The sequence below is a fragment of the Drosophila mojavensis genome, unplaced genomic scaffold, assembly GCF_018153725.1.
Source record: "Drosophila mojavensis isolate 15081-1352.22 unplaced genomic scaffold, ASM1815372v1 contig_136, whole genome shotgun sequence".
NCBI classification, from domain to species: domain Eukaryota; kingdom Metazoa; phylum Arthropoda; class Insecta; order Diptera; family Drosophilidae; genus Drosophila; species Drosophila mojavensis.
Window position 1 is genome coordinate 12422836 of NW_025318667.1, and position 24424 is coordinate 12447259.

Below are 24424 nucleotides of genomic sequence, written 5' to 3' on the forward strand. Positions count from 1 at the left end.
TTGCATTATGTTCCATTTCAATTTGCAAATTGCGCGCTGCGCTGCAGCCTTCTCAATAAAGAATAAAATGATTAAAAAATTTTTAAATATATATAAAAATAAGCAAAAAAAAATTGAAACAAGGTCTGAAATCATATCATATATATACATATGTATATATAAGTATATGTGAGTGTAACTAAAACATATGCACAATAAATAGTTAACATTTGCTTGGTGGTATTTCAGTGTCTGCGTGTGTGTGTGCATGTGTCTGTATGTGTGTACTAGCATATATATGTTAAACTAAATTAAATTAATTAATCGTTAAATCATTAAGAAAAGTCCATAAAATAAGCGTTTTCATTTGTTTTTTCACTATATCTTTTTTTTTTTTTTTTTTTTTTTTTTTTGCTGTTCTGTGCGAGTGATAAATAAAAAATAAAAATTAAAGAGAAAAATTTCAAATTAATTAAAATTGTTGACTCTCAACACTCTACTTGAAATACATTTTGAGTTATGTACGGAAGCGATATTTTAAAATTAATTACACAGAAATAAGGAAAGTAAATTGTAAAAAAAGAAGATGAATAAGGTCAAATCAGAGGTAGAAGTCAATTAGCTCTCCTAAATCCTTCTAAATATTCTTTGTTTTTTTCTTCATCTTCATGTTTCTTGATTTGGCTTATAAATGTTTGAAAGAGCCCGGCGAGTCCGAAACGGATCGCGTCGTGGATTAGATTAGGGTTTTACACTTGGGTGGATGGAGTGAAAGTGAAGAATTGAAATGTATTCTAATAGTTGAACTCCTCCTGCTTCTCCGAGTCGCTGCGCAAATCATTCATGAGCGGCTCAAAGCATGACTTTGGTATCATAGTGCCGACTATTTTCTGTCCCTCCGTCGTCTTCATGCGTATCACCTGCATTTTGCTATTGGAGCGCGTGTTCAGTATGTGCTCGACCCGTCCCCAGACGGACAGCACCGAGCCGGCCAACACATGATAGAGGCGCTGTCGAAGACCCACCTGCGAATGGATATCAAAGGGATTAGGAGTTCATCAGAGCGAATCCATAGCTAATCCGGCCTTACCTCACAGTCGTTGCCCAGACTGACGTTGCGGCAATTGCCATTCCAATAGGCGTGGGAGCAGGTGTGCACCGAGGCATCGTATTGCTCGGTCCAATGCGGCTCGGCCTCCTCACTGCTGACCTTGCGATACTTCTTCTCCAGCTCAAAGAGCGATTCGTGGCGCACCTGCAGACCCGTGTTGGGCCGGTAGATCTGGCACATGATCTCCTTCTTGCTGCGTGTCTTCTTCTTCTGCGCCTTGCTGCTGCTGCTGCTGCTGTCCGCCTCCCCGGAGTTGCGAGCCGCCGGCTGCTGCTCGATGACAACCACCAGGATAGCCGTGCGCTTGTGATTGCGCAACTGATGCGACGTGTAGAAGCCCTCGTGCTCGTTGAACAGATCCGCATATCTGCCAGAGATTAGATCAAACCGATGCTCATCATCTGTCATATCTACCTATACACATTCGCTGTTCAACACTCACTTGTCAATGGCTTCCTGCCAAATCATGCCGCGCTCCACGCGCACCGTGTGGAGCTCTGTGGGCGCCACGCCTGTGGCATGTTTGCGCATGAAGCGGATCAGACGCACGCGGGTCACGTTCTCGCCGGCAGCGCCCAAGTCTGAAAATAAACGGGGATTTCAAGTCAGATATGGCCTAGTAATAGCCTAGGTATATTCCCTCATCTGATTTCAAATAGCTAACTGTTATAGACACTATGGAGAAACTATTCGCAAAAAGAATTATTTCCAAGCCAATTCTTCTTGAGAAACAAGTTGTTTTCTTTCGTTGTTCTGTTGCTCTTCTTCTCTTTCCTCTGCCTTCTCTTTTCTTTTAATGTATTATCTTTCTACTTTAATACTTATCAAGTTTTATGATTGCCTTTTCCATCTGCTTTCCTATCACTCTTCCGGTAGTCTTTTCTTTCAATTCTCTTTTTCTTTTTCTCCTATACCTGCTTATGCATTTGCTTCTCTTTGCTTCTTTCTTAACACATTGCTCCTGACTTCCACATTTATTTCCTCTCTCATTCTCATTTCATTAAGTTGCTTCTCCTTCTCTTCGTTTCTTCTTCTTCGTTTTACTCTGAGACTGAGAAGTCGCTGTCCCACACTCACCAACAATGCCCAGATCGAAGCGACCGCCACGCTTGGCCTGGTTGATGATGGCCGCCATGGTGTCCGTGAAGTACTTGAAGAGGCGATTCTGCAGGTCCACCGGACAGCCGAGGATGCGATTGAGAAACTTGGATATGTTGTTGTAGTCCTTGTCCAGGCTGAGCACGCCCGGGTGGCTCTCGCTGTTGACTATGATGCCCACGCCGACCAGGGCGCCGGCAATGTCCTTGAAGAACTCGCCATTGTAGTCGGTGGGCGGCGGCACCAGCGGCGTCTCATAGCCCATTATGGTGCGCATGACCGTCTCCAGAGCCTGCCGGCCGTACTTGTTGTCAATGTTGAACTGGGAGAGATCGCGCGTCTCGGTGGCGCGCCGATCGCCGTGCGTTAGAGCGCCCAGCGATTCGAGCCGCTTGGCCACCGTCGAGGCGAAACGGCGCTCGCCCGCCAGGTCCGAGATGAGGAATATGTACTCAGGCGCATTCACCTGGTTGGAACGATGGGTGCGGCCAAACTGTTGGATCGCCCGGTCCGCGGACCACGGCAGCTCCAACGTGATGTGAACGCGCCGTCGCTGGTTGAAGACGCGCCGATCGCTCTGCAGCGAAATGCCACTGGAGGCGGCCTCCGAGATGATGGCCACATCCTTCTGGCCATCCATGAAGCGTTGCTTCTCCGTTATGTTGAGCGTCTCGAGTGGCACATCCGATTCGGTGCGCGACTCATACTGAATGGAGCCGTCATCGCTCTGGACGACCCGACCCCGTCGGCCCGTCATCTCGGCCACATTATCCGGCCCGCCCAGCTCGTCGATCAGCTGGTCCAGCGTGTTCGGCGGCAGGCGAGCGCCGAGCTTTTCGATCTTGCGCAGCAGCTCCTCCTTCATGGTGCACGCCCGCTCGATGGCATCCTTGGGCGGCGGGCCATAGTTCAGCTTCACGCCATTCACGCCCACCGGTGTCATCGTGCCCTTCAGCTCCTGCTTCTTCTGCAGCAAATCCTGGATCTTGTCCTGCGTGGACAGTTGCGGAGGCTTTCGGCTCTTGGCCGCGTTCAGGGCGGCTGCCACCGTTGCCGACATGGCTGCATTGTTGTTGTTGTTGTTGTTGTTGTGGTTGCTGCTCGTGTTGGGCTCCTTCTTGATGGGCTTCGTCTCCTTGCCCTTCTTCTTCTTGGCCTTCTTCTGGGTCTTCTTGCCGCTGGTCTTCTTGCTGCGCGCATTCACCCAGGGATCCATGTCGCTGTCGCTGCCGCTGAGAAAGAACGGATTGAAGTCGGAGCTGCAGTCGCTCGCCACGCTGTGCCTGTCGCTGTCATTGTCATGCTTGTCCTCGTCCTCGTCCTCATCGTCGTCGTCGTCGTCGTCATCCTCGTTCCGGTTCTCATCGTCGTCATCGTCCTCGTCCTCATCATTGAACGCATCATCGCTGTCCGGCGCCTCGTCGCTGTTGTTATCCAAATCCCCGCTGGACGTGTGCGCCGCCTCCTCGTCGCTGTCGCTGAACTGCCACGAGCCGCTGCGCTTCTTCTTCTTCGACTTGCGACTGCTCGCCGTCGAGTTGGCGCCCTTGCGCTTGCTCCGATTGCTGCTGCTGCCGCCGGTGGTGCTGCTGCTCTTGTTGTTGTTGTTGTTGAGCGTCTGGCTCGGCTCCTGCTTGACGGCCGGCACCTCGTCGTACAGGCCCAAAATGCGATTGATCCGATTGCGATCGGGCGCTGGAAAATGACGCTCAACAAACGACTGGAAGACGCCTCTGCAAAGCAAGGGAAACAGATTTATTCAATTGCCATAAGGGCACATAAATGGTATGAAAAATATTCAGCTGAATTGGCTTGAGACTGGGAAAGCTTCTTCTTCTTTCTCTATTTATTGAAGCTTCTCTTTGTAGAAGAAGCTCCTCAGTAAACTAAATTAACGTTTATGCAAGCTTTTAAACTTCTCTTTGACTACATTAAAACTAATTTAACGTTTTGTTTATTCCTGTTAAAGCTCATGAAAGCTTTTTCTATAGTTAAGCCTTGTTTAATGTTATGCTACTATATAAACTCCAAGTTTAGTTTATACCTGTTAAAGCTCATGAAAGCTTTTGTACTATAGGTAAGTTCCACTTAATATTTTTGCCACTATAAAAGCTTATCTGACTAAATTTGTTTATCCCTGTTAAAGCTCATGAAAGCATTTTTGATATAGTTAAACCGCATTTCATGTTGTGTCACTATAAAAGCTTCTCTGACGAAGTTCCTTACAGTTTTAAAGCAAAGTAAAGCTTTTCGGATCACAGATCAAAGAAGCATATTTATTGCAGCTTCTATGTTCATGGAAGTTTCTCGTTTTCATTGCTCAAGCTCAAAGCAACTTCAATTTGTTATTGTTCAAATTCATTTTAGCTCCTTTCTCTTGGCCCAAAAGATTTTCAGACAAACGAAAGCTCATGGGTAAAAATTTCACTAAATATGTATTTTTTTTACAACCCATGGAATCTTCTGTTAACTATTGTCAAAAGGGAGTTGAGTTTCGTGTTTTAGCTCTGTCAAAGTTCATGAAAGCTTTGCTTTGTGTTTGTTTAAGCTCCTCACTCAACATGTTACATATATATATATATTGAAGCTGTAGTTAAGCTCCTTATTGTTATATATTAGCTACTCTTTCGAATTGTTACAGCTCATAGAGAGAGAGAGAGAGAGAGAGAGAAACTTTTCTCTCTTTATAATTATCGAAAGAGTTGATCTGTTAAAATTCTCAGCTGCTCTATGCCAGCCGCCATGGCTACCATTCGAGTTCGCCATTAAATGGAATTCAATCCGCACAGAAACTCACTTGGCTGTGGACACAAAATCGGTTAGTTCGCCATCATCGCGTTCCAGCTGATCGAGAGTTCGCGCCTCGCCCGTGGACTGGAGGCCGATGACGACGCACTTGCCGTATTTGATGGATTCGCGGGCGATGAGCACCGCATGATTGACCTTGGCCGCAATGCAGAGGTACTTGAAGAAGCGCTGATGCGACGACCAGAACTGTCCCCACATTGTTTTCTTCATGCGGCTCTCGGCGTCGATCAGCTCGGCGGCTTCCGTGAACTTTTGCATCGCCTCCACCCAGAGCTCGACGCTCTGATCGTAGATCTTGCGAAACTCCTTGGAGAGCGGCACCTCCTCGATCTTAAAGCTGACGCCCTTGAAGCTCAGCTGGCGCGCTATGTACATCCCGCGCAGCTTCATGTCCATGGCGACGATTTCCATGGCACCGACGCCTCTGCACGAGTCAATTTATAGATGAGGGGAGATCGGATTAGACTTGAGGCTAGAAGAATTCCATTTCATTTTGACTTGAACTCACCGTCGCTCCACGGCCGTAATGAAGTCCCCGAATGTGGCAAAGGCCGTGCCCTGGCCCCACAGGCCGAGCCGCACCATATAGGCCATGTTCTTTGGCTCGGAGGCGCCTGTGGCCGACGCATAAACGACTCGTGCCTTGGGCAGCTTCTGCTGCAGCTCGAGCACCGTTTGGCCCGTCTTGGTGGGTTTGCCCGAGCCGACGGGACACAGGTTTTTCGCCTTGTGGCACTCGTCGAAGATGATGAGACCCTCGAAGTCCTCGCCGCACCACTGCAGCAGCTGGCGGAAGCGCGAACGGTATTTGCCCGTCTTGTTGTTCGACTCACCAATCAGCGCCGAGTAAGTGCTAAAGATGACGCCGCGTTTGCAGTTGTTATTCGCATCGGAGCTGATCTTGGCGTACTTAAACTGTTCAAGCAAAGAGTTCATTCAATTGGATTAGTTCACATATCTCGAAGAGTGTGGCAAATAATTCTACGTTTATCTATCAATCTCATTAATAATGGCTTCCCTGAATGTCTTCTCATTTGTGAAAAAGAATAGCTTAAGTAATTACCAAGAAATTACTTTTGTAATGCGTTAAAGCAAAGTTAATTACGTTAGTAATTACATATGCATATAGAAAGATTTCTAAGGCTATACTCATTCTTTGGGCTCTTATGGCCTTGTTCTGCAATAATTAACAGTTACTTCTACTTCTTCATCACAATTACTCAAGTAACGCAATCATCTAAGCTTAATTACTTCAGTAATTGTGTTTACATAGAACCTTCCTATAGCTCTTAAGGCTTCTACATATACCCATTCCTTTACAATGACTTCACTGAATCAACTTCTTTATCTCAATTACTCAAGTAATTAGATCAATTGATCCCAATTACTACAGCAATTGTATTTAGCCATTCCTTTCAGCTCCTAGAGAGCATTAGATCTATATGAAATAAACTCTTTGATAGTTTCCACTAATCAAGCTCCGTAATTAAGTGGTTAATTACTCAATTACTTAATCATCTAGTCTAGGTAGTTAGGTATATTTGTGACTGTCTAGCACCTTATTGAGCGCATGGACCTCGATGCGCGTGGCCCCAATGTCGCTGAGATCGCGTTCCGCATCGTATTTGAGATCATTGGAGACGGATATCCAGAGCGCCTTCTTGCGCCCCTTCAGATAGTTCTCGTAGATGATGCCGGCGATGGTGCGACCCTTGCCCACGCCGGCGCCATCGCCAATTAGGAAGCCCGCCCGACTGTTGTCGGGCAGGAGATGGTCATGCGCCTGCGATGCGTACGTGATGGACTCCAGCTGCAGGGCGCTCAGCTGGCCGCTGTTGATGGTTTCGGCGGGTATGGACAGCTTGTAGTAGACATCGCACGGCTCCACGGAGCTGAGCGAGGCGGTCTCCACGACCGGATCCGGATGCTTCTTGCCCAGCTTCACTGTGAGAGCAGAAAGATATTTCACGTCAGGCATCGTTCGTCGACTGTGCAGCAGTGGCAGAGCTCGGATACTCACGTTTGGCTGGCCAATAGTCGGCGTATGTCTCGGCCACGCCCATCTCCTCATAGTCGACCTCATCCTCCTCCTGCTGCACGTAGACAGCCGCCGTCGCCGCATTGGCATTCGCCACAGCCGCATTCTGCAGCTGCAACTGTTGCAGTTGCTGTTGCTGCAGCTGCTGCTGCTGCTGCTGCTGTTGCTGCTGCTGCGACGGCATTCGCATCGGCTGCATGAACAGCTGCGTCATCACATGATTGGGTATGCCGCTGGTCAAGTACTCCGGATTCAGCGAGATCAGCTTCTGCAGCTTCTCCAGCATCATGGTGTTCACCTTCATCCCGCCGCCCGCTGCGCCAGCGGTGGCCGCCACCTGGGGCGTGGCACCGCCAACGGCGCTGCTGCTCTTCAGTGTGGCGCTGGCAGCAACACCTGCTGCCATGCCCACCGGCTGCGGCTTGAACGGCGTACGCATGGGCGTGGCACCGCCCGCATAGCTCACTGCAAGACAAGTGTGGGGAATCGGGTTTGTTTTTATGTCGATCGTTTCGGATGTTGATGTGATTGATTGATGTGGTTGCAATTCGAGTGCGTGTGAAAGACAGAGAGGGAGAGACAGTTGGAGAGAGAAGGAGATAGACCAAAGGGAAAGAGAGTGAGAGATGGATATGGGCAGACAGAAAGAGAAGGACAAACAATGTCCGATATGACGAAGGAGAGGAACAGAGAGGCAAGAAGAAACAGTGTATGATATGAATAGAGAGAGAGAGAGAGAGAGAGCGAATGTATTTCATGTGATTTTAGTAGAGCAAACAAATTGCATTTTAAAAGTAAACTAATCAATGGATTTGTTAGTCAGAATAAGCTATATATTTACATATACATATACATATTTAATGCTTGCAATGAGTGAAAGTATTTCAAGGATTCTCTCTTAGGTATACGAGATCCGTTCAAAAAGTATAGGAAATATTGAGAGAATCAATCAACTTGAATTCAAATTAAAGATGCTCTCCAGCGCATTCCCCAAACCCCACGCCCCTTGACTTGATGGGACTCAACAGGGGACGAAAGAGAAACAACAACATTTTAAGCAAAACTTTGAGGCCTGTCTATATTATCTCTATGTGCATCACATCAAAAGTTGTAGTCCGATTCAATAGTCAACAGAACAAAGAACGAAAGAAACAAAGAAACAAACACATGTGTATGACACTTAATGGCATTTTGCCATGATCTTCACTTGGACTTCCTGCGAATACGTATCAGCACAGCTTGGACCAGGGCCAGGATGTTGTGTAGACGACGACTTGTTGAGCAGGATGTTCGCTTGATGTCATCGTCCCTTGCCTTGGTGCACCCACTAAGCGAGGGTGACGAATGTTGAGAAATTGCCCTAGTCAAGAACCATCTTAGAATCAACGGAATGTATAAATATTGCGAACTAATTCACGGCATTCGAAAGTTTCTATTACAACAAAATACAAAAGGAGAATTTTATTTTTTCTGATTTTCCGAAAAAAAAAAAACACACAAATTTTGGAAAAATGCTCGACATGTGTTGAGCTCTATATTCAATTTGAAAGTGAAGAGAAATAGTTCCAGCTCCCAACCACAACACAGTCTCGATTCCAAAGCCTACTCAGCAAAAAAAAAATCTAATTTTCGTTTTATGCTCGATTCCAGGCCTACTTGGTAAAAATCAATGCGAACCTATGAGTCATCCTCAATTGTAGCCTGTATCGAGCCAAGTAACAGTATTACCCCGATTTGACGTCCCTAGACTTTTAACTTTTTGCAACAATGGATGAGAGAGAAAATCAGACAGCAGCGAGAGAGGAACATGAACAAACATAATTGAGAATATTTTTATACCTTGAACCCATTGAAAATGGGAAATCTGTGTATATTGGTTTTGTGAACAGTATGTAACAGGCAGAAGGAATCATCGATGATCAGGACGATGAGCTGAGTCGATGTAGCGGCTGTCCGTCCGTCCATATGAGTGCGTCGATCTCAGACGTTATAAGAGCTAGAGAGCTGAAATTGGGCATGCATGCTCGTGTGTACCAACGCAGTACATGATTATCATATATTTTTTTTCGATAACTCATCCGATAACTTTTTTTATCGAAAATAATCGAAAACTTGATTTCGTTTTTTCAGCCAAATTTGAACACTTTTATACCTGAAGACTTCAGATTTACTGTGTATATAAAGTTGATGGATACGAATATTTTGTAATTTACAGATTTTGGATACCACGCCCCATTCGCCAGCAATTTGTAAAAACGTATTTCAAGAGACTTGTGCTTTGGAATGCACACACATTCTAATCATATGATCACGCACTGAAAGTTTCATAAAGATAGTCCATCTACAAGAGAAATTATTCAACAAATAAATTCTCATGCTATTGCCCACACTGCAGCGCAGCCCGAGCGCAGTCGCTGCTTACTGCGCAGTCAGCAGAGCGCGTGTTTATACGTACGTGTGGACGCGCGTGTATGCATGTGTGCATAAAAGTGCAGAATGAGTAGAATATCAGCTTAGAGGGTCAAGGGTATCCCCCAGTCGAGCAGTCTCGACTGGAGCCTTCTTACTTATTTTATTTTGTATGTAGACTTCATGCGAAAGTTTTTAAAAGAGATTTAACATAAAAACGAAACTAAATAAAAACTTATGAGGACAACACAATTTTTTCAGTTAGTGACACTCCGCCGTAGAATGATCGTCAGTGGTACTTCCAATATAGCGGAGACCTTGCGAGCATCGCCACTTTGGAGAGGGTCGGCTGGGGCAAGGGCCAGGGTGGCGGGAATTTGAAACGATTCAGGTACAGTGAATAAGAGGACTTTTTGTACAAGAGGTTCGTTTGGAGCAATCGTCGATTGATCTCTCTCAGTTTATGAGCCGACTCCGGTGAACGCTTTTTTACCTTTGGCATGGGACCAAAGTGCTTTTCCATCGCTTTACTCATGTTGAAAAGTGGTGGACCCTTGACTTTGCTCTTGGGCGACGAGACGAAGCTAAAATTTTGATAGATCGTTTCGACGTTTTTCTTAGCTGGGGCCGGAGCTGGCTGGGTAATGTCGACCTTTGGTTGCAGATGCGCCTCTGACTTATTCACTGTTAACGGGGGGGTGGGTTGGGGCTCTGCGACGCTTTGCGATGCCGGATCCTCCAAAACTGGCTGGGCCTTCTTGCAATTTAACAGCGAGGGGCGCAAAGAGGAGTCGAATGACATGATAGATGAGCGAGAGAAACGTTTGTCTTGCTCCTTCCGGAAGCGCTTGCAACGCAATTCCAGCTCATCGGGCAGATTCGCGCAAAAGCTGGGACGTTCTTCCAGATAGGCCTTGAAGTTCGTCATCATGGGACGCACCTTCTTCAGGAGTCGCTTCATATGCCTCACAAAATGGTCATGATCGGCACGCGAACTGTCCAGCCGTGGCACCAGATCCTCCACCAATAATTTCTCTAGTCTGTTCAAAGAGCGGCCATGCAGGTAATAGAAGCGGTCCATTGCGTTTTTGAACAGCTCCTTAACCTGACGGTCCACTTGCTGCTTGACGTAATCATTGGTTGTCATTGATAAGGCCCTTGCCTTGAGGAACTCACGAAATAAACGTGACGAGTCAGAATGCCTTGCCTTAACGCTGCTACTCGAGATCATCGGAGTGGGTAATTCTTGCGAACTGATTTTCTCCATGGTTGACATTCGAATGGTTTTAGTAAAATTAAATAAAACAAAAATATTTATTTTTTTCACGAAAAAAAAATCAACATCAAATTTGGAAAAATGCTCGCCTTGTAATGAGTTGTAAATTCAGTTTCAAACTGAGGAGAAAAGTGTTCAGATCTCAGCCACAACAAAGCCTCGATTCCAAAGCCTACTCAGCAAAAACCAAATCAAACTCAAATACAGAGCCTACTCGATCATCGACAAGGTAAGGCGAGCATCATGTTTCATGACATTTGAATGCCTAGCAGTGCGCGCCACTGTTATTAACAGTGCCCATAATGGCACAGCAGTGTGAATCGACATAAGGGCTGCCAGCCGCTGCCAATACAAATAGAAAGATCAAAATGCCAATAACAGAGCGCGCCACTGTTATTAACAGTGTTCATTAAGGATACGAAACGGTTGCACTTACGAGCGTTGCCACTTTTCTCAAGTCACAGGCAAAAGCAACAATTTGTTAATGTAAACACACACACACACATACACATTATGATTAGGATTATTTGTTTTTGTTTTTCTTGGTTGTTACCAACATTACAAGACTTACTCTGCGCCAATAAAGACGCGGCCATATTGAAATTGGCAGCAGAGGCGGCTGAAGTTGAGGCGCCGCCGCTGTTGGCAAAGAAGCTATTGCTGCCGTTATTGTTGTTCATGTTGTTGTTGCTGATCAGGTTGTTGTTGCTATTCACTGAAGATCCTTTGGAGGCGACATAGGCGGCCAGGCTCATCAGATCGTTGGTGCTGAGGCTGTTCAAATAGTTGCCGGCGCCGCTGTTCAAATAGGCGCTGGCTGCACTTAGGCCGGCAGCGCTGCCGCTGCTGCTGCCGGTGCCGCTGCCACTGCCGGCGCCACTTGGGCCAATCCTTGTGCTATTGGCGCCGCTGGCAGATGCTGCTCCTGCTGAACCAACCAAAGCAAAACGAAAGGAAACAAAACGAAACAAAGCAACAACAACGACAACAGCAACAACCAAAACATGAACGAAAATCAAATCAAAAATAACCAAAAATCAAATCAAATCAAACCAAAGAGCGAACGAAAGAGCGAGCGAGCGAGCAAACGAGATCATGAAACCGTTTGAAGTGGAGCAGCGAAATGAGGAAAAGAGAGCGTATGGGAGAGAGAGAGAGAAAGAGAAAGAAGACAGCAGCATTAATTTCAAGTTGAGCTTGCGAAAATTACCTCGCGTATTGCGCGCGTTTGTGTATGTATGTATGTATGTATGTGTGTGTGTGCCTGTGTGTATGCAATTGTGTGAGCGCCTGGGTGTGGGATATGTATTTGTTGAGTACACGTATCTGGTCACACTTACCCGCCGTCAATTTCTTTGGCATGTTGTTTGGGCTCTTGTCCGCTAGGGCGACTTTTGTTGTTATCGTCGTTGGCAGCGCCGTAAATTTGCCGCCCACAATTGTTGGCTTTGCTGTATGCGTCACAATCGTTGGCCGCAGCACGGTAATGTTATTGCTGCTGTTGTTGTTGCTATTGCTGTTGCTGGTGTTGTTGCTGATGTTGATGATGTTGCTGCTGTTGATATTGTTGCTCAACAGCAAGGAATTTGGCTTGCTAATGCTGTTCACTTTGATGACGTTGTTGTTGTTGTTGCTGATACTACTGTTATTGTTATTTTTGTTGTTAGTGCTGTTGTTGTTGTTAGTAATAATGTTGTTGCTGCTGTTGCCCAGCTTGAGAAAAGCTTCGCTTATGTTGCTGTTGTTGCCGCTCAGGCTGCCGCCTTGCCCGCTGTTCGCCTGTTTGTTGGCAACGTTGATGCCAACTGAGCTGCGAATGTTTTGAGCGTAGGTAACTGCAGTATTTAAATCACGACCACCGCCTGAAAGAAAACAAAACAACAACAACAAAACAGTTAATAAACGAATCATCAAGTGCAATCTCATATTTGATTTGTCTGCAATCTAGTCAACAACTAAATGGATTCCCTCAAAACGTTAACTGAGATTGTCAAACTGTGACCTGCCTTTCGGAATTATCAGGTAGGCGTGGTAGCGAAAGAAGTAGAGTAAGACGAGAAAAGGGAGAAGTTATTTCTGATTATAAGCAACTCGAACTGACGCCTAGAAGTATGCTCTGTCCTACATATATTTCTTGAGAAGCGCAGAAAATGGAAAATACAGAAAAGGCTATCTATACTATTCTTTCAATTAAGCTCGACCGATTTGTCACACTGCAAAAACTCTGGAAGTTTTGTATTAAAAATATATGTTTTTTTTTTATCCTAAACACGTTCTTTTCCTATTCTCGATATGCTTAGCTGAAAATGCTTCTCTTTAAACTATACAATTGCATTATTTCTTCCACTTTTTAGTCCGCCACAACTTTTACTTTCGTAACTTTAAGAAATTCTTATGTACTAGACCCAAACATACATATATACATATATGTATATGCTAATGAGTTTATACATAAATATTTTGAATCGATTTATTTGCATTGCATTAGGTGCACCAAGGCCCCAACCATCTCAAGCATCTTTCAGCCCCCTAATGAAGAAGTAGTGTCCCATCTCTCTTGCGACCATCGCATCTTGCTTAGTGTTATGTATAGGGCAGTGCCCGCCCACTTTATGATGTCCACGCACACACAGACGCACACATATTATAGATATGTATAATGAGTATATAATTAGCAAATACTTGTAGACATTTACGACTGCCTATGCACATATGTAGAGTGAGCGAGAGAGAGAGAGAGTGAGAGAGAAAGGAAGTAGGATGGGTGCATGTGTCTCCGTCTCCTGCATTTACCTGCCAACAGGGGCTGCATTAAGTATACGCCCCCCCACTCAAGACAGTCTGTCTTGAAGCGCTCCTCCACTCTTTCCACTCTCATATTTAATTGACATTGAAATTGAAAATTGAGTAAGAGTTGCGAAACCTAACCTATTTGGGAATGAAATGCCAAATTTGGCAATTTTCTCAACTTTTCTTTATCTGATCTTATCACAGATGCAAAAATCAAACGACTTTTGTGAAATTTTAATTAAATAGTTTACTTTTTATGGAACTGATGGACCTACAAAATGTATGTGCCTTAGTGATTATGAAAATAATTTTGAATTACGATAACTTAATCGAGAGTCGATTATACAAATTGTTTGTTGACATTATCATTCGATAACTTTTAATCAATATTTATATTCAAATTGATATTAGCTTTTCTTTATATGCCAGATTTTATTTCGACTAGTGTAAAGTTCTAGAATCCTCGCTACCGGGAGAGTACAGTAAAATCTTATTCTATTGTACAATTGCACAGTTGTATCTCTGACTGTCTATGCATAAGCAGGTATATCAATCGAAATAGTTTTGTATTAGTCTGTATTCATATTTTATTGACAGGTCAAAGATTGAGACCCGAATGACGGGATTATGCGTCTTAATTGGCAGCTGAACAGGCATAAACATATATAGATATATAAGTATATAATAATACATATACATATAGGCTTTGCAGCTCATCTATAATAGATAGTTAATTAAGCCCTTGCGTGGGAGGCTCTGCATTGAGACTTGATATGTATACAACGTATACCCAATGCAATATGGAAACAAACAGTCGAAGACAACAATTGGATTTACACAGATGCACTCATCAATCTATAAAATATATACATGTGTATATATACACGTGTACAGTGCTGCTAAAGCAGGGCGATTCGCATCTGCATATATAGACATAATTAATGGCATATATGGACAGCAAACGTATATAGATGTGAATACATAGAGACGGAGATATCTATATATATGTATGTAGAGAGATATATAAAGTGAGAGCGAGAGAGGGAGTGAGAGAGTAAGTGAACTGCACATCATATATCACATATCACATATCGCACATCACATATAAACCATATCGAATGCACGCTGATTATACAATTAACTATTTCCTTTTGCCAACTCGATTGCCTGCAATTCGATTCGTCTTGCAGCTGCACACGGTAATTGTTTATTAATTACTATTGATTACTAAGTTAAAGCCAATGCCCAACCGATGGAATCCAATTAGCAATGACAAATTACTTAAAACTTTTAAAGAAAACCTAATTTTCGATACAAAAGTACTCAAAATTAGCAAACATCACAGATCTGAATTTCAATGTAAGTGTGTTTTCCAATCGATAATTAGATTATCAAACTCATCCAATGCGAATATAAGGCATATTACTAGACACGTAGAAATAAAAGTTTCTGAGCTATTGCTAAATGATAAATGCTGTGATAACTATTTTGAATAACTACTGCCCAGTACAAAGGCAATAGCAATGGTAATCGAATAATCGAGCAATCGATTGTCGTTGGATTTTAAAGATAGATTATATACATTATTTTAAGAACTGTTTCTATTATATTATATTATACATTGTTTTAAGAATTTTTCCTTTCAATGTATAATAACTATAAACTGCTTGAGATTTATAGGTTTCTCTCTCTTTCTCTCTCTCTCTCTCTCTCTTTCCCTTCTCCCTTTTTCTTTCTCTTCAAAAACGTACTGCTTGAGCAATTAAAATTATATCAATATATCTCATGATTGCAATATAAAGATTTTTCTGAAGTGAATTGGATATGCGAAATTAGTCTGATAAATCAACGATTTGAGAACTCTACCAAGGTTCTGCTGTCTAAAGCTTAAAAAGTTATTAGGCTTATGTGTGCAGACACACCGATAGACACACACACACCCATACACACCTCCACATAACATATAACACAGGTGAATTAGATGCTATTCGAGCCCATCGTCTAACAAAAACTATTTCTGTTGCCGTGTCGACCCTTTTCGCACCAACGGCAAGGGTAAAGTTTGTGTGCGGGTCGAGGCAGGGCCGGCTCTAACTTTAAGCGACAGCTTGTCTAGAGGTCCTGAACCCGAAACTTTTAACACGCAAATCGAATTCCAAGTTTTAGAAACTTTGCAGGAACTTACCGGGCACTTCTATTTGATCTGGATCTTCATCGTCATCGAAATCAGAGCCGGAATCATCGTCATCGAAATCGTCGTTATCATCGGCGTCCAAAAAACTTTTTCGCTTTTTCGATGTCTGCAAAGTAAAAAAAAAAATTATTAAAAAAATTGAAAATTTTTTGAAGGGTAAATGAAAAAAAACTGAAAAAAAGTTATAAATATTAAAATTAGATAAATTTAGTGAGGACAGAGATTATACATATGAGAGATATACAATGTATATCTGTATGTATGATGTATATCTGTATCTATATATAATACTTATAAAATATGCATATATCTAGAGACAAAAATTATTGAATCTCTCAAATAGGAGATTCCACAAATTTTGAATGGCTTCTCACAATTTAAACAAGCCAGCATTAGTTTGAGAATTTCTTTAGTCAACTTTCATTCCATACATCATTCCTTTTTTCTCTTATTTTTGTCAGTGTAACGACACGCATAGCAAAACAAACGGAAAAAATATTCACACAGCTGGCTTTAAGAAATCGCACTCGAATTTAAGGGGAATCACCACAAAAAAAAAATTTTGAAGAGAAAAAAGAGAGAAAAAAATGTAGCACACTTTTGAGCACACACACACACAGACACAGAATGCCAGACACTCACACACATACACACGCACACAGAGAGTCAAATGCAAAAGAGAGTCAGCTAAAGCGTGAGCGAGATGGCGCTATTTTACACAGTTGTTTAGAAAAAACGGCACAAAAGCACGAGAAAAAAACGGAGCGAAAAAAAAAGCTAACGAAAATGCGGCAGAATTTCGAGTAGTCTGGCAACGTGTGAGGCAGCAGAGCTGCTGGCTTCAGTTGCCCAGTTGCTTGGCTGCAGCTGAGGTCAGTTGCAGGTGACGCCACTTAACACTTGCCACACTTGATTTCCACTGGTACGGCTACGGATAGGGCTACGGCAACGGGTACGGCTTTGACTACGGCTGCAATTTGCGACTGTTCCTGCGCTCGTGTTGGAGGCAACTACGCCATGCCGTGCTCCAGTGTGTCTCTCTCTGCCCCGGCCAGCCAGCCAGCCGAATTTCCATCAGGCCATCAGGCAACACACGCTTGCAGTTTTTCGGCGTTTTGCGTTTGCCCACGGCCCACGACCCACGGCCCACGGCCCACCTAGCACTCTCCACTCTCCATTTAAAGCGCTCTAACCCCAATCAACAGCCGTTCCGCTCCCACTCCACTTCTCTCTCTTCTGGTTATGGCAGAGGCTCTAGCAAACACCCCTTTTGAATATTTCACATTGCGCGCTGGGGGCGCTCGGGTGGTTGGCCCAACTTTGAAACGGTCAGGAGCGGACGGACGGTCGGACGGGAGAGCGGGCGGTCGTACGGTAAACCACCACTCGAATAACAACGCACCAAACGGGCACAGAGTGTGCACAGTGGTGCAAAATATATTGAAAATCTCAGCAAGGTTCATAACTATGTAGAAAGTCGATTAATCGATTAATCAATTATCGATTGACACACTGTTTAGTCACATGTCTAAGACAAATATTCTATTATAGTTGTCGCAAAAGTCTTTTGTATTATATTGAAATTAAGTAAATGCATTTATCACATTTAAGAGTTACTTCGATAAAATAATTATCGATATGTCACACGTAAACAATAGATATGATTTACAGGACTAATACGATACTTTAATAAATTTAAGATAGTAATATATTAATATAATTAAGACATAATTAATAAGTAATGAATTGATTTCGGTTGATTAATTCTAGATTAGTTTCAATATGTTTATTTATCGATCAATGTTTAATTATTAATTTATATCTATTTTTTGATTATATTTAAAACAAACTCAAAGCAGTTTAAAAATATAGCTATACAGCTCTACATATCAGCTGTAATACTTGTATCGATTAATTATCGATATATGTACATACATATACATGCTCTCATTTATAAATTAATTAACTTATCAGCGCCCAGTGTGCCGCATAACTCGAGAAAGGGTTGAATGTTAAATATTACCCCAACCCTTACACACGCACACATGGACACACACACACACACACACACACACACACACACACACACACAACCGCGCGCACTGGCAACGAGGCAGTGGAGAATGTTTGGCATGCAGAGATACCGAACACTACGAACTATGAGCAACGAGCTGAACTGAAAACTACGTGGCATGTGCAATGTGGCCGTGCCAACCCCCAGCAAGAGGACAAGCACCCTATGGGCGCACGCCCCTCTCTGCGCCGCCTCCATTGTTAGTGGCTGAAACAAAAGGATTGCCTGGTTAACTAACGGCGGCCTACTCATTGGAATGGAGGGGCGCAGGCCCAGATCGAAACGGAGCCCGAGGAGGCAGCAACAACAGCAGCAGCAGCAGCAGTAGCGGCGACAATGAGTGGAACGGAGGCAAAGGATACACAGGACACAACGCATGCAGAGCGGGCAATTAGAGCAAGATAGCAGCAAACAGCACCGCCGAGTGGTTTACGACTAGCTGAAGCCAAGCGCCGAACCAGCTTGACTGTAAGCCTCCGCCATGGCCTCTGCCCCAGCCGCTGGCTCTTGCCCTTCCTCTTCCTCTGCTGCTGTCTCTGCTCCTATACATAGAGATAAATCAATGACTCGGTAGCTAGGCAAATCGCTGAAACAGAAACAGACCCAGACCCAGGCCCAGGCACTGGCAGAGGCACAGGCAGAGGTACAGGCATTGCACCACCCAAAAACTCACCACGCACTAAACTAATTGTAAACTACAGTAAGGTCTCGATATGAGCAACGTGTCATAGAGAAGACGTAGCTTGATGACGAATGATTAACAATCCGTTTGCAAGCGGACTTTAACAATATATTTGCAACTTGAATAACTTTCCGTGCGGATCAGTCTTAGAACAGATTTATAATCTATAAAGATTTTGAGGGGACAAACTATTCTACACATCTACATATGCATGTAATATAAGGAGTCCCTATCTCCCATATCTTATAAGAGATAGAGACAAAAGAGGAGGTTCCTATAGATATAATAGATCCTCAATAGAATAGACGTTGAGAGAGAGAGAGAGAGAGAGAGGGGGGAAACAGAGAGAGACAGAGAGGGAGAGAGACAGAGAGATGGAGAGGAAATATGGGTATAGCTAGAGAGAGAGGGAAAATCGTTGGCGGAAGAGATATAAAAAGATAGCAAGATCAGAGATAAAGAAAGAGATAGGTATAGGTATAGAAGTAGAGAGAGAGAGAGTAGGATATATATATATATATATATAGATTTAGGAGAAAATAGAGATAGATATGCATTTATATATATAAATATTGTTAGGATAAAGATCGCTATACTGATTACTGCTCAAGTCTATCCTTATTGGATAACTATAAAAAGCTAAACTGAAGTTCGATGAGTTTTGAGAGAGAGAAGGAGAGGGATCTCTAGAAAAATAGCTACAGAAGCTGAGTCGCAGTTAGAACGAAGTATTAACGATCAATAAATTATATTTTTTACATAAATAAAAAATGTGATTAATATTTTCTCATGTATTATATTTTCATGTTGTTTTAACAATATATTATTCTTAAATTTAAATTTCAATGCTCCTCGCTAAGTACCAAGATTAGGTGCATTTAATTGGCCAAGTTAACAAGCATGTGGAAATAATTTCAATTAATCCTGTTGCACGTTCATCCACCCATGCCACAAATATTGGGGCATGCAACACATTTTTATTGTTGTTTTTTTTTTTTTTTTCTACTTGTGCCTCCTGTGACACACAAAATAAAATCACAACGAATGACCTTGCGAAAAAGAATACAAAAGCCCAAATCGCTGTGTGTATGTGTGTGTGTGTATGTGAAAAGGAAATACATCAACACGTTGTTGAATTTGCCAAAAATGGTGAAAATAACAAAGAAAAAAATAATATAAATATATGAATATACACATATTGAAAGAGAGAGAGGTCGAGAGAAAGAGAGAGAGAGGAGAGAGAAGGGAGCGAGAGTGAGAGTGAGGGAGAGAAAATGCAGCTTAAGGGTTGCGAAAAACGAAAATAAAAATAAAAACAAAAAAGAGAAATGGAAAGGAATAAAGAGCAAAAAACATACAGTGTGCACACGCTACAACAGATGTCAACAGGCTGTACGAAATGAAGTGAGAAAAGATGAGTTATTAATGAATGAATATTTAATTAAATGTTTATATATGTATGTATATATTGCAATTATTTAGTATAAGCAATGCAAATATTGATTTCAACTTAAACAACTTGAAATAACTACGACTACCTAAACAACCTTTAATCACCAGCCTATCAATGTGCTTCTGGAACTCTCCTTCTTGTATTAGTGAGGCCATCTTGTTGAGATTGTGTAACGAGGATGCCACATCGCTCGACAATGCTTCTCATGCAACTCTTCATATATTTATTTTCATATTTTAAATATCGTTCTATAGCTCACCTATATTCCACTAGAACTAATTAAAATATTTGTACATACATTCATATTATTATGAATTAGATCTGTTTCCCAAGTAGTTGCTAAACGTTAGAATAAGCAAATAGAATTCCACGTATTTCTCGCAGCTGCAAGTAAATATGCAATCACATCACAGTGCACTTTGGCCTAAATAGACTTTTAGCAATCGTCTATCTGCAATTCGGACTGTGCTTAGTTCCATTGTCGATCAACAGTTTGAACCATATATATTGCAAATATATATCTATCTTTCTCGCTCGTTATATATATGTATATAGAGCTCCATGCATAGGTATATATAATATGACTCCAGGCAGGTGCACAAGGGTGGGCGGCATTTACCCCTTTGCGTTGACGCATGCGTCGCTGGGCAAACTGAATTGCAGCGAATGACAGCAAAGGACGAATGTCTGATAAATAAGCTGCCACTAAGTAGGGGAAATATGTTGGGAGTGGCATCAACTGCTGCTGCTGCTGCTGATTGCTGCTGATTGATGTTGCTGTTGTTCCTGCTGCTGCTGCTGCTGCTGCTGCTGGCAGCAATCCCTACTAAGAAATACCTTTTCCACCCATTTACTGCGCTGACCTGAGCAAATTGTTGCTGCACATACAGTGAACATTCCCTTAGACGGAACAGGAAATCAAAAAATACACAAAATCCTGATAAGCAGTTAGCAATTATAAATGCCTAAAAATTAAGAAGTAGTGCTCACAAATATAAATATAATTTTTAAATAAAATAATATTATTGATATGTACATATATTTACACACATTATATGAATAAAAAAATTTAATTTGTTATTATTATTATTTTTATTTTATTTATTTTTTATTTAAATATATCCAACTTATGCAAGTTTTCCTAGATCTTTTCTTTAAACTGAAATATTTATTAAAAAACAAAAAAAAAAATCAAATAAATGAATTATATACATAATTTGTGCAAAATGTATTCAACAATCTTTTTCAGTTGGAAAAACGCTGCCGAAACTAAGTCTTATACAATATATTATTATATATTATGTGATGTAAGGAATGTTAACTTTAACAGAAATGCAGAAATAATAACAGAAATATTTTTAATAATGCTGAATTAAAAAGAAAACTATTTTAGAGGATATATTCCTCATACAAAATAATTTTCAATAACAGTTTAACTTGATAGATTATAAAAAATATAACTATTGCAATTACATATTATTATTATTATTACATATATGTATATCCATATCACTATGTCTGCTAAAAAAGTCATATTCTTTGTAATCGAATCAATTGAGCCAGCAAATTAATAAATCTAAAGCTAATTCTGAGGAAATGAATACGTTTATTAAAGAATAATATTTATTATTTATAACCATTGTTCACTGTAGATCCAGTTTTGTATATTGTACACCTTAAAGGCCTCATAAATAAACAGAAAAAACCAAACAGCTAATAAAGCTCATTCTGAACAAAATTGTGGAGTGGTTGAAGCAGAGAACAAAAACAAAATGGTTGAGGCAAATCAAAGCAAGCTTAGACGGTTTACTATGGCAACGGGCGCATGGCCTTAACCCTAACCTAGCACAAAATCGCTTAACGATTTTCACCCATAAAAAATTGTGTAATGAAATTAAAGCCGCGACGCTGTGGGTAAAGGAAATAAACGGATCAAATAAATGGAACGAAGAAATGGCAACAGATGTAAACAAACAATGCAAATTAATTGTGTCGCGTGTAGCACTGTTCACTGTGTTGCTCTCTCGCTCACACCCTCTGTCGTTTCAATACTCGAATTCGCCATTGTCACATTGAAATGTTTTTGTTTTTGCTTTGGTAAATTTGCGTTTTTTTTATTCATTTTTTGTTTTTGCTTTTCTTTTAGCCCCACCATGTGGTTGTGCACGCAGTTAGCAAGTGCGAGCGAGATGGCTAGCGTACACACACTCAGCTGCTGCTGCTGCCGTAGATGCTGCTAGTAGCGACTGCGCTGCCGTCGTTGCTGATGATGCGTTTGCTGTCAGTGGCCATTGAATTTTGGCCGTCAAATGCGGCTATTTGACGACATCAACACCGAAAATGCATAAGTCATGATCAAGACCATCCACAACAAGCAATATACACAACAAACAAACAAATAAACACATTGTAGTAACTGTGAACTTACCATTTTTGTTCCTATTATGCGTATCGCAATTTAATTTTGCCGCTGATTCTGCTGTTTTTGTTGCTCTTGTTATTGTTGTTGCTGGTTGCTATTTGCCGTTAACTTCAGAGTGGCCAGGCCGGAAGAGGAAAAGCGACGAACGCGCGCGTTTAGAGAGCAGACGACGGGTAAAGGCAACGACAAAACGAATGACGACGCTGACGGTCAGGCGGCCGGTCAGCAGCAGCGGCGAGGGGGAAGGAGAAGGAGAGAATGAGTGTGAAAGAATGACAGAGAGCGCCGAGTCGCAATGGCAATTGAACAATTGTTCGCCTACTGCTGCTGCTGCTGCTGTTTCTTCCACTTCTTCAGCTTCAGCCTCTTGGAGCAGCGTGCACACGATTGAGCTCTGGCTCTGCCTATGGCTCCGCGCTTCGGTTGCGGCTACGACCCAACACACGTTTTTTTCTTCTTTGCTTCTTTACCTTTGGTCTAGTTCTTTTGTTTGTTTAAGTTTTCTGCACAGCCATTGCCTTAGAACGCTGCATATACAATTGCTGTTGGCTTGTTTCTTGGCAACTTATTGAAATTTCGTTATATTTGATACTTGTTACGGCTGCGCTTAGCTGCAGTCACGCACACGCACAATAACAACAACAACAAAAAGAGAGGAAAACAATAAAAAAAAAGTTAACAAGCCGAAAACACACGTAACATACGTCCGCAGCGCACGTCGCACGCTAATAAAGTAATGTTTATCGATATCGATGGAAGTACATATGGAAATACCTATTTGGTATTTGCGAAAATACACTAAATACTATTTTTTAATTTCATATCCTAAAACAAACTGAACACATGTAAGCAACTGAATACATTCTTTTTTTCTGTGCAATGATCCGTAAAGGTAAATTATAAAATAAAACACAAAATATAAAATACTGAATTACACACTTATCGATATATGGTCAAACCGCGTAATTATATTAATATGGCTTCCAGAGTGACAAAATGATTTTGAAAATTAATAAATATTTTACAAACTGTTTTGAGCTCATTATACTCTGGCATTCATAAAAAATTAAGGTTTTTTAATTATTGAGTTTGTCCTTGTTCGATATTTCAAATATCGATTGCTTTATAAAGCGATATGTGTTAACAGCGCATGTTAAGTTGGTTGTCGCAATACTAGTGATGCGCATAACTCATCGATTAATTTTTTTATGGCACTAGTGTTTTGTTGTTGCGGTCGCGTTGCCAGTGCGGCGGTTTATATTTATTAGCTATTACTCAGAAAAGAAAAACAGTCATTGTTTTTTCGGGCTTAAACGGCAAAATGTGCGCGCCAAGCAATTAAACACTAGTAGTAGCCATCCACTAAGCTACAGTTTCGGAAAACACTCGCACAAAATAAAAAAATCAATTTGCAATATTCGTGCCGCCACTACCATCGCGCCTGTATAAAAAGAAAAAAAATCCAACAGAAAAAAAACTGATTCGTTTGTTTCTCCTGCCAAATATCGATCGATATATGTTTTAACTAATTTTGACCCGATTGCTTTAGCTTCTTTTTCCGTACCAAATAGTTGTGTTTTTGTTGTAATCATTCGCTTCGCTTTGGGTAAAGGTTGAACATACGAGAGGAAGAGTGGAGAGGAGAGTGCAAAAATCAAACGCTTGTCGCCGGGTGTAAGACGCAAAGAGAGCAGCTGAAGAAATTACCGAGGCATATTTAAAATAAAAAAGAGATATATATATATTTATACATATACTCTTGTGAATATTAAGATGTGTGCTCATTGAATTCAATAAAAATCGCAAATATTAATGAAATTTGTTGATGCTGCAGCACGCCAAGGAAACATTCGAATTGTATGTATAAAAATAAACCAAACAAATCGGCGCCGACATTTGCCACAGCTAGCAACAAGAGAGCATCAGCAGAGGAAAAGAGAAAGAGATAGTTAGCAAGCGAACAAGCGAGCATCCGCCCAGAGTCCCCTTGTGCTCAAATACTCCGCACACCCGCGCATCGTAACGTGAAACGGCTCTGCTCTTTGGGCGTCATCGATATTCGCGTAACCGTTTCGTTTGTTTACGCGAAG

General features: G+C 42.0%; 1 protein-coding gene across 3 annotated transcripts; it reads right to left on the bottom strand.

Moving 5' to 3' along the window:
• Positions 1-491: 491 nt before the first annotated feature.
• On the bottom strand, positions 492-23067 carry LOC6583676 (protein strawberry notch). 3 transcript variants are annotated; one of them, XM_032732026.2, is made up of 12 exons: positions 22341-23067; positions 15695-15809; positions 12060-12581; positions 11291-11644; positions 7017-7499; positions 6555-6940; positions 5505-5911; positions 4986-5420; positions 2168-3921; positions 1533-1671; positions 1070-1457; positions 492-1004 (listed from the first exon to the last, which is right to left on the bottom strand). In XM_032732026.2, exons 1-12 carry the CDS (start codon positions 22341-22343, stop codon positions 774-776), a joined length of 5217 nt encoding a protein of 1738 aa, XP_032587917.2. In that variant the 5' UTR covers positions 22344-23067; the 3' UTR covers positions 492-773. The 3 variants fall into 3 exon arrangements, with proteins under 3 accessions (XP_032587917.2, XP_043867651.1, XP_043867652.1); XM_044011716.1 differs by having other exon boundaries at positions 11291-11647; XM_044011717.1 differs by lacking the exon at positions 11291-11644.
• Positions 23068-24424: the final 1357 nt, after the last annotated feature.

Excerpts from the sequence above, each read along its gene's own strand:
- LOC6583676 (XM_044011716.1), bottom strand. Across the intron at positions 3,922-4,985 it reads GATTTTGTGTCCACAGCCAA|AGGCGTCTTCCAGTCGTTTG; the intron begins GTGAGTTTCTGT and ends CTTGCTTTGCAG. Across the intron at positions 1,458-1,532 it reads TGGCAGGAAGCCATTGACAA|ATATGCGGATCTGTTCAACG; the intron begins GTGAGTGTTGAA and ends AATCTCTGGCAG.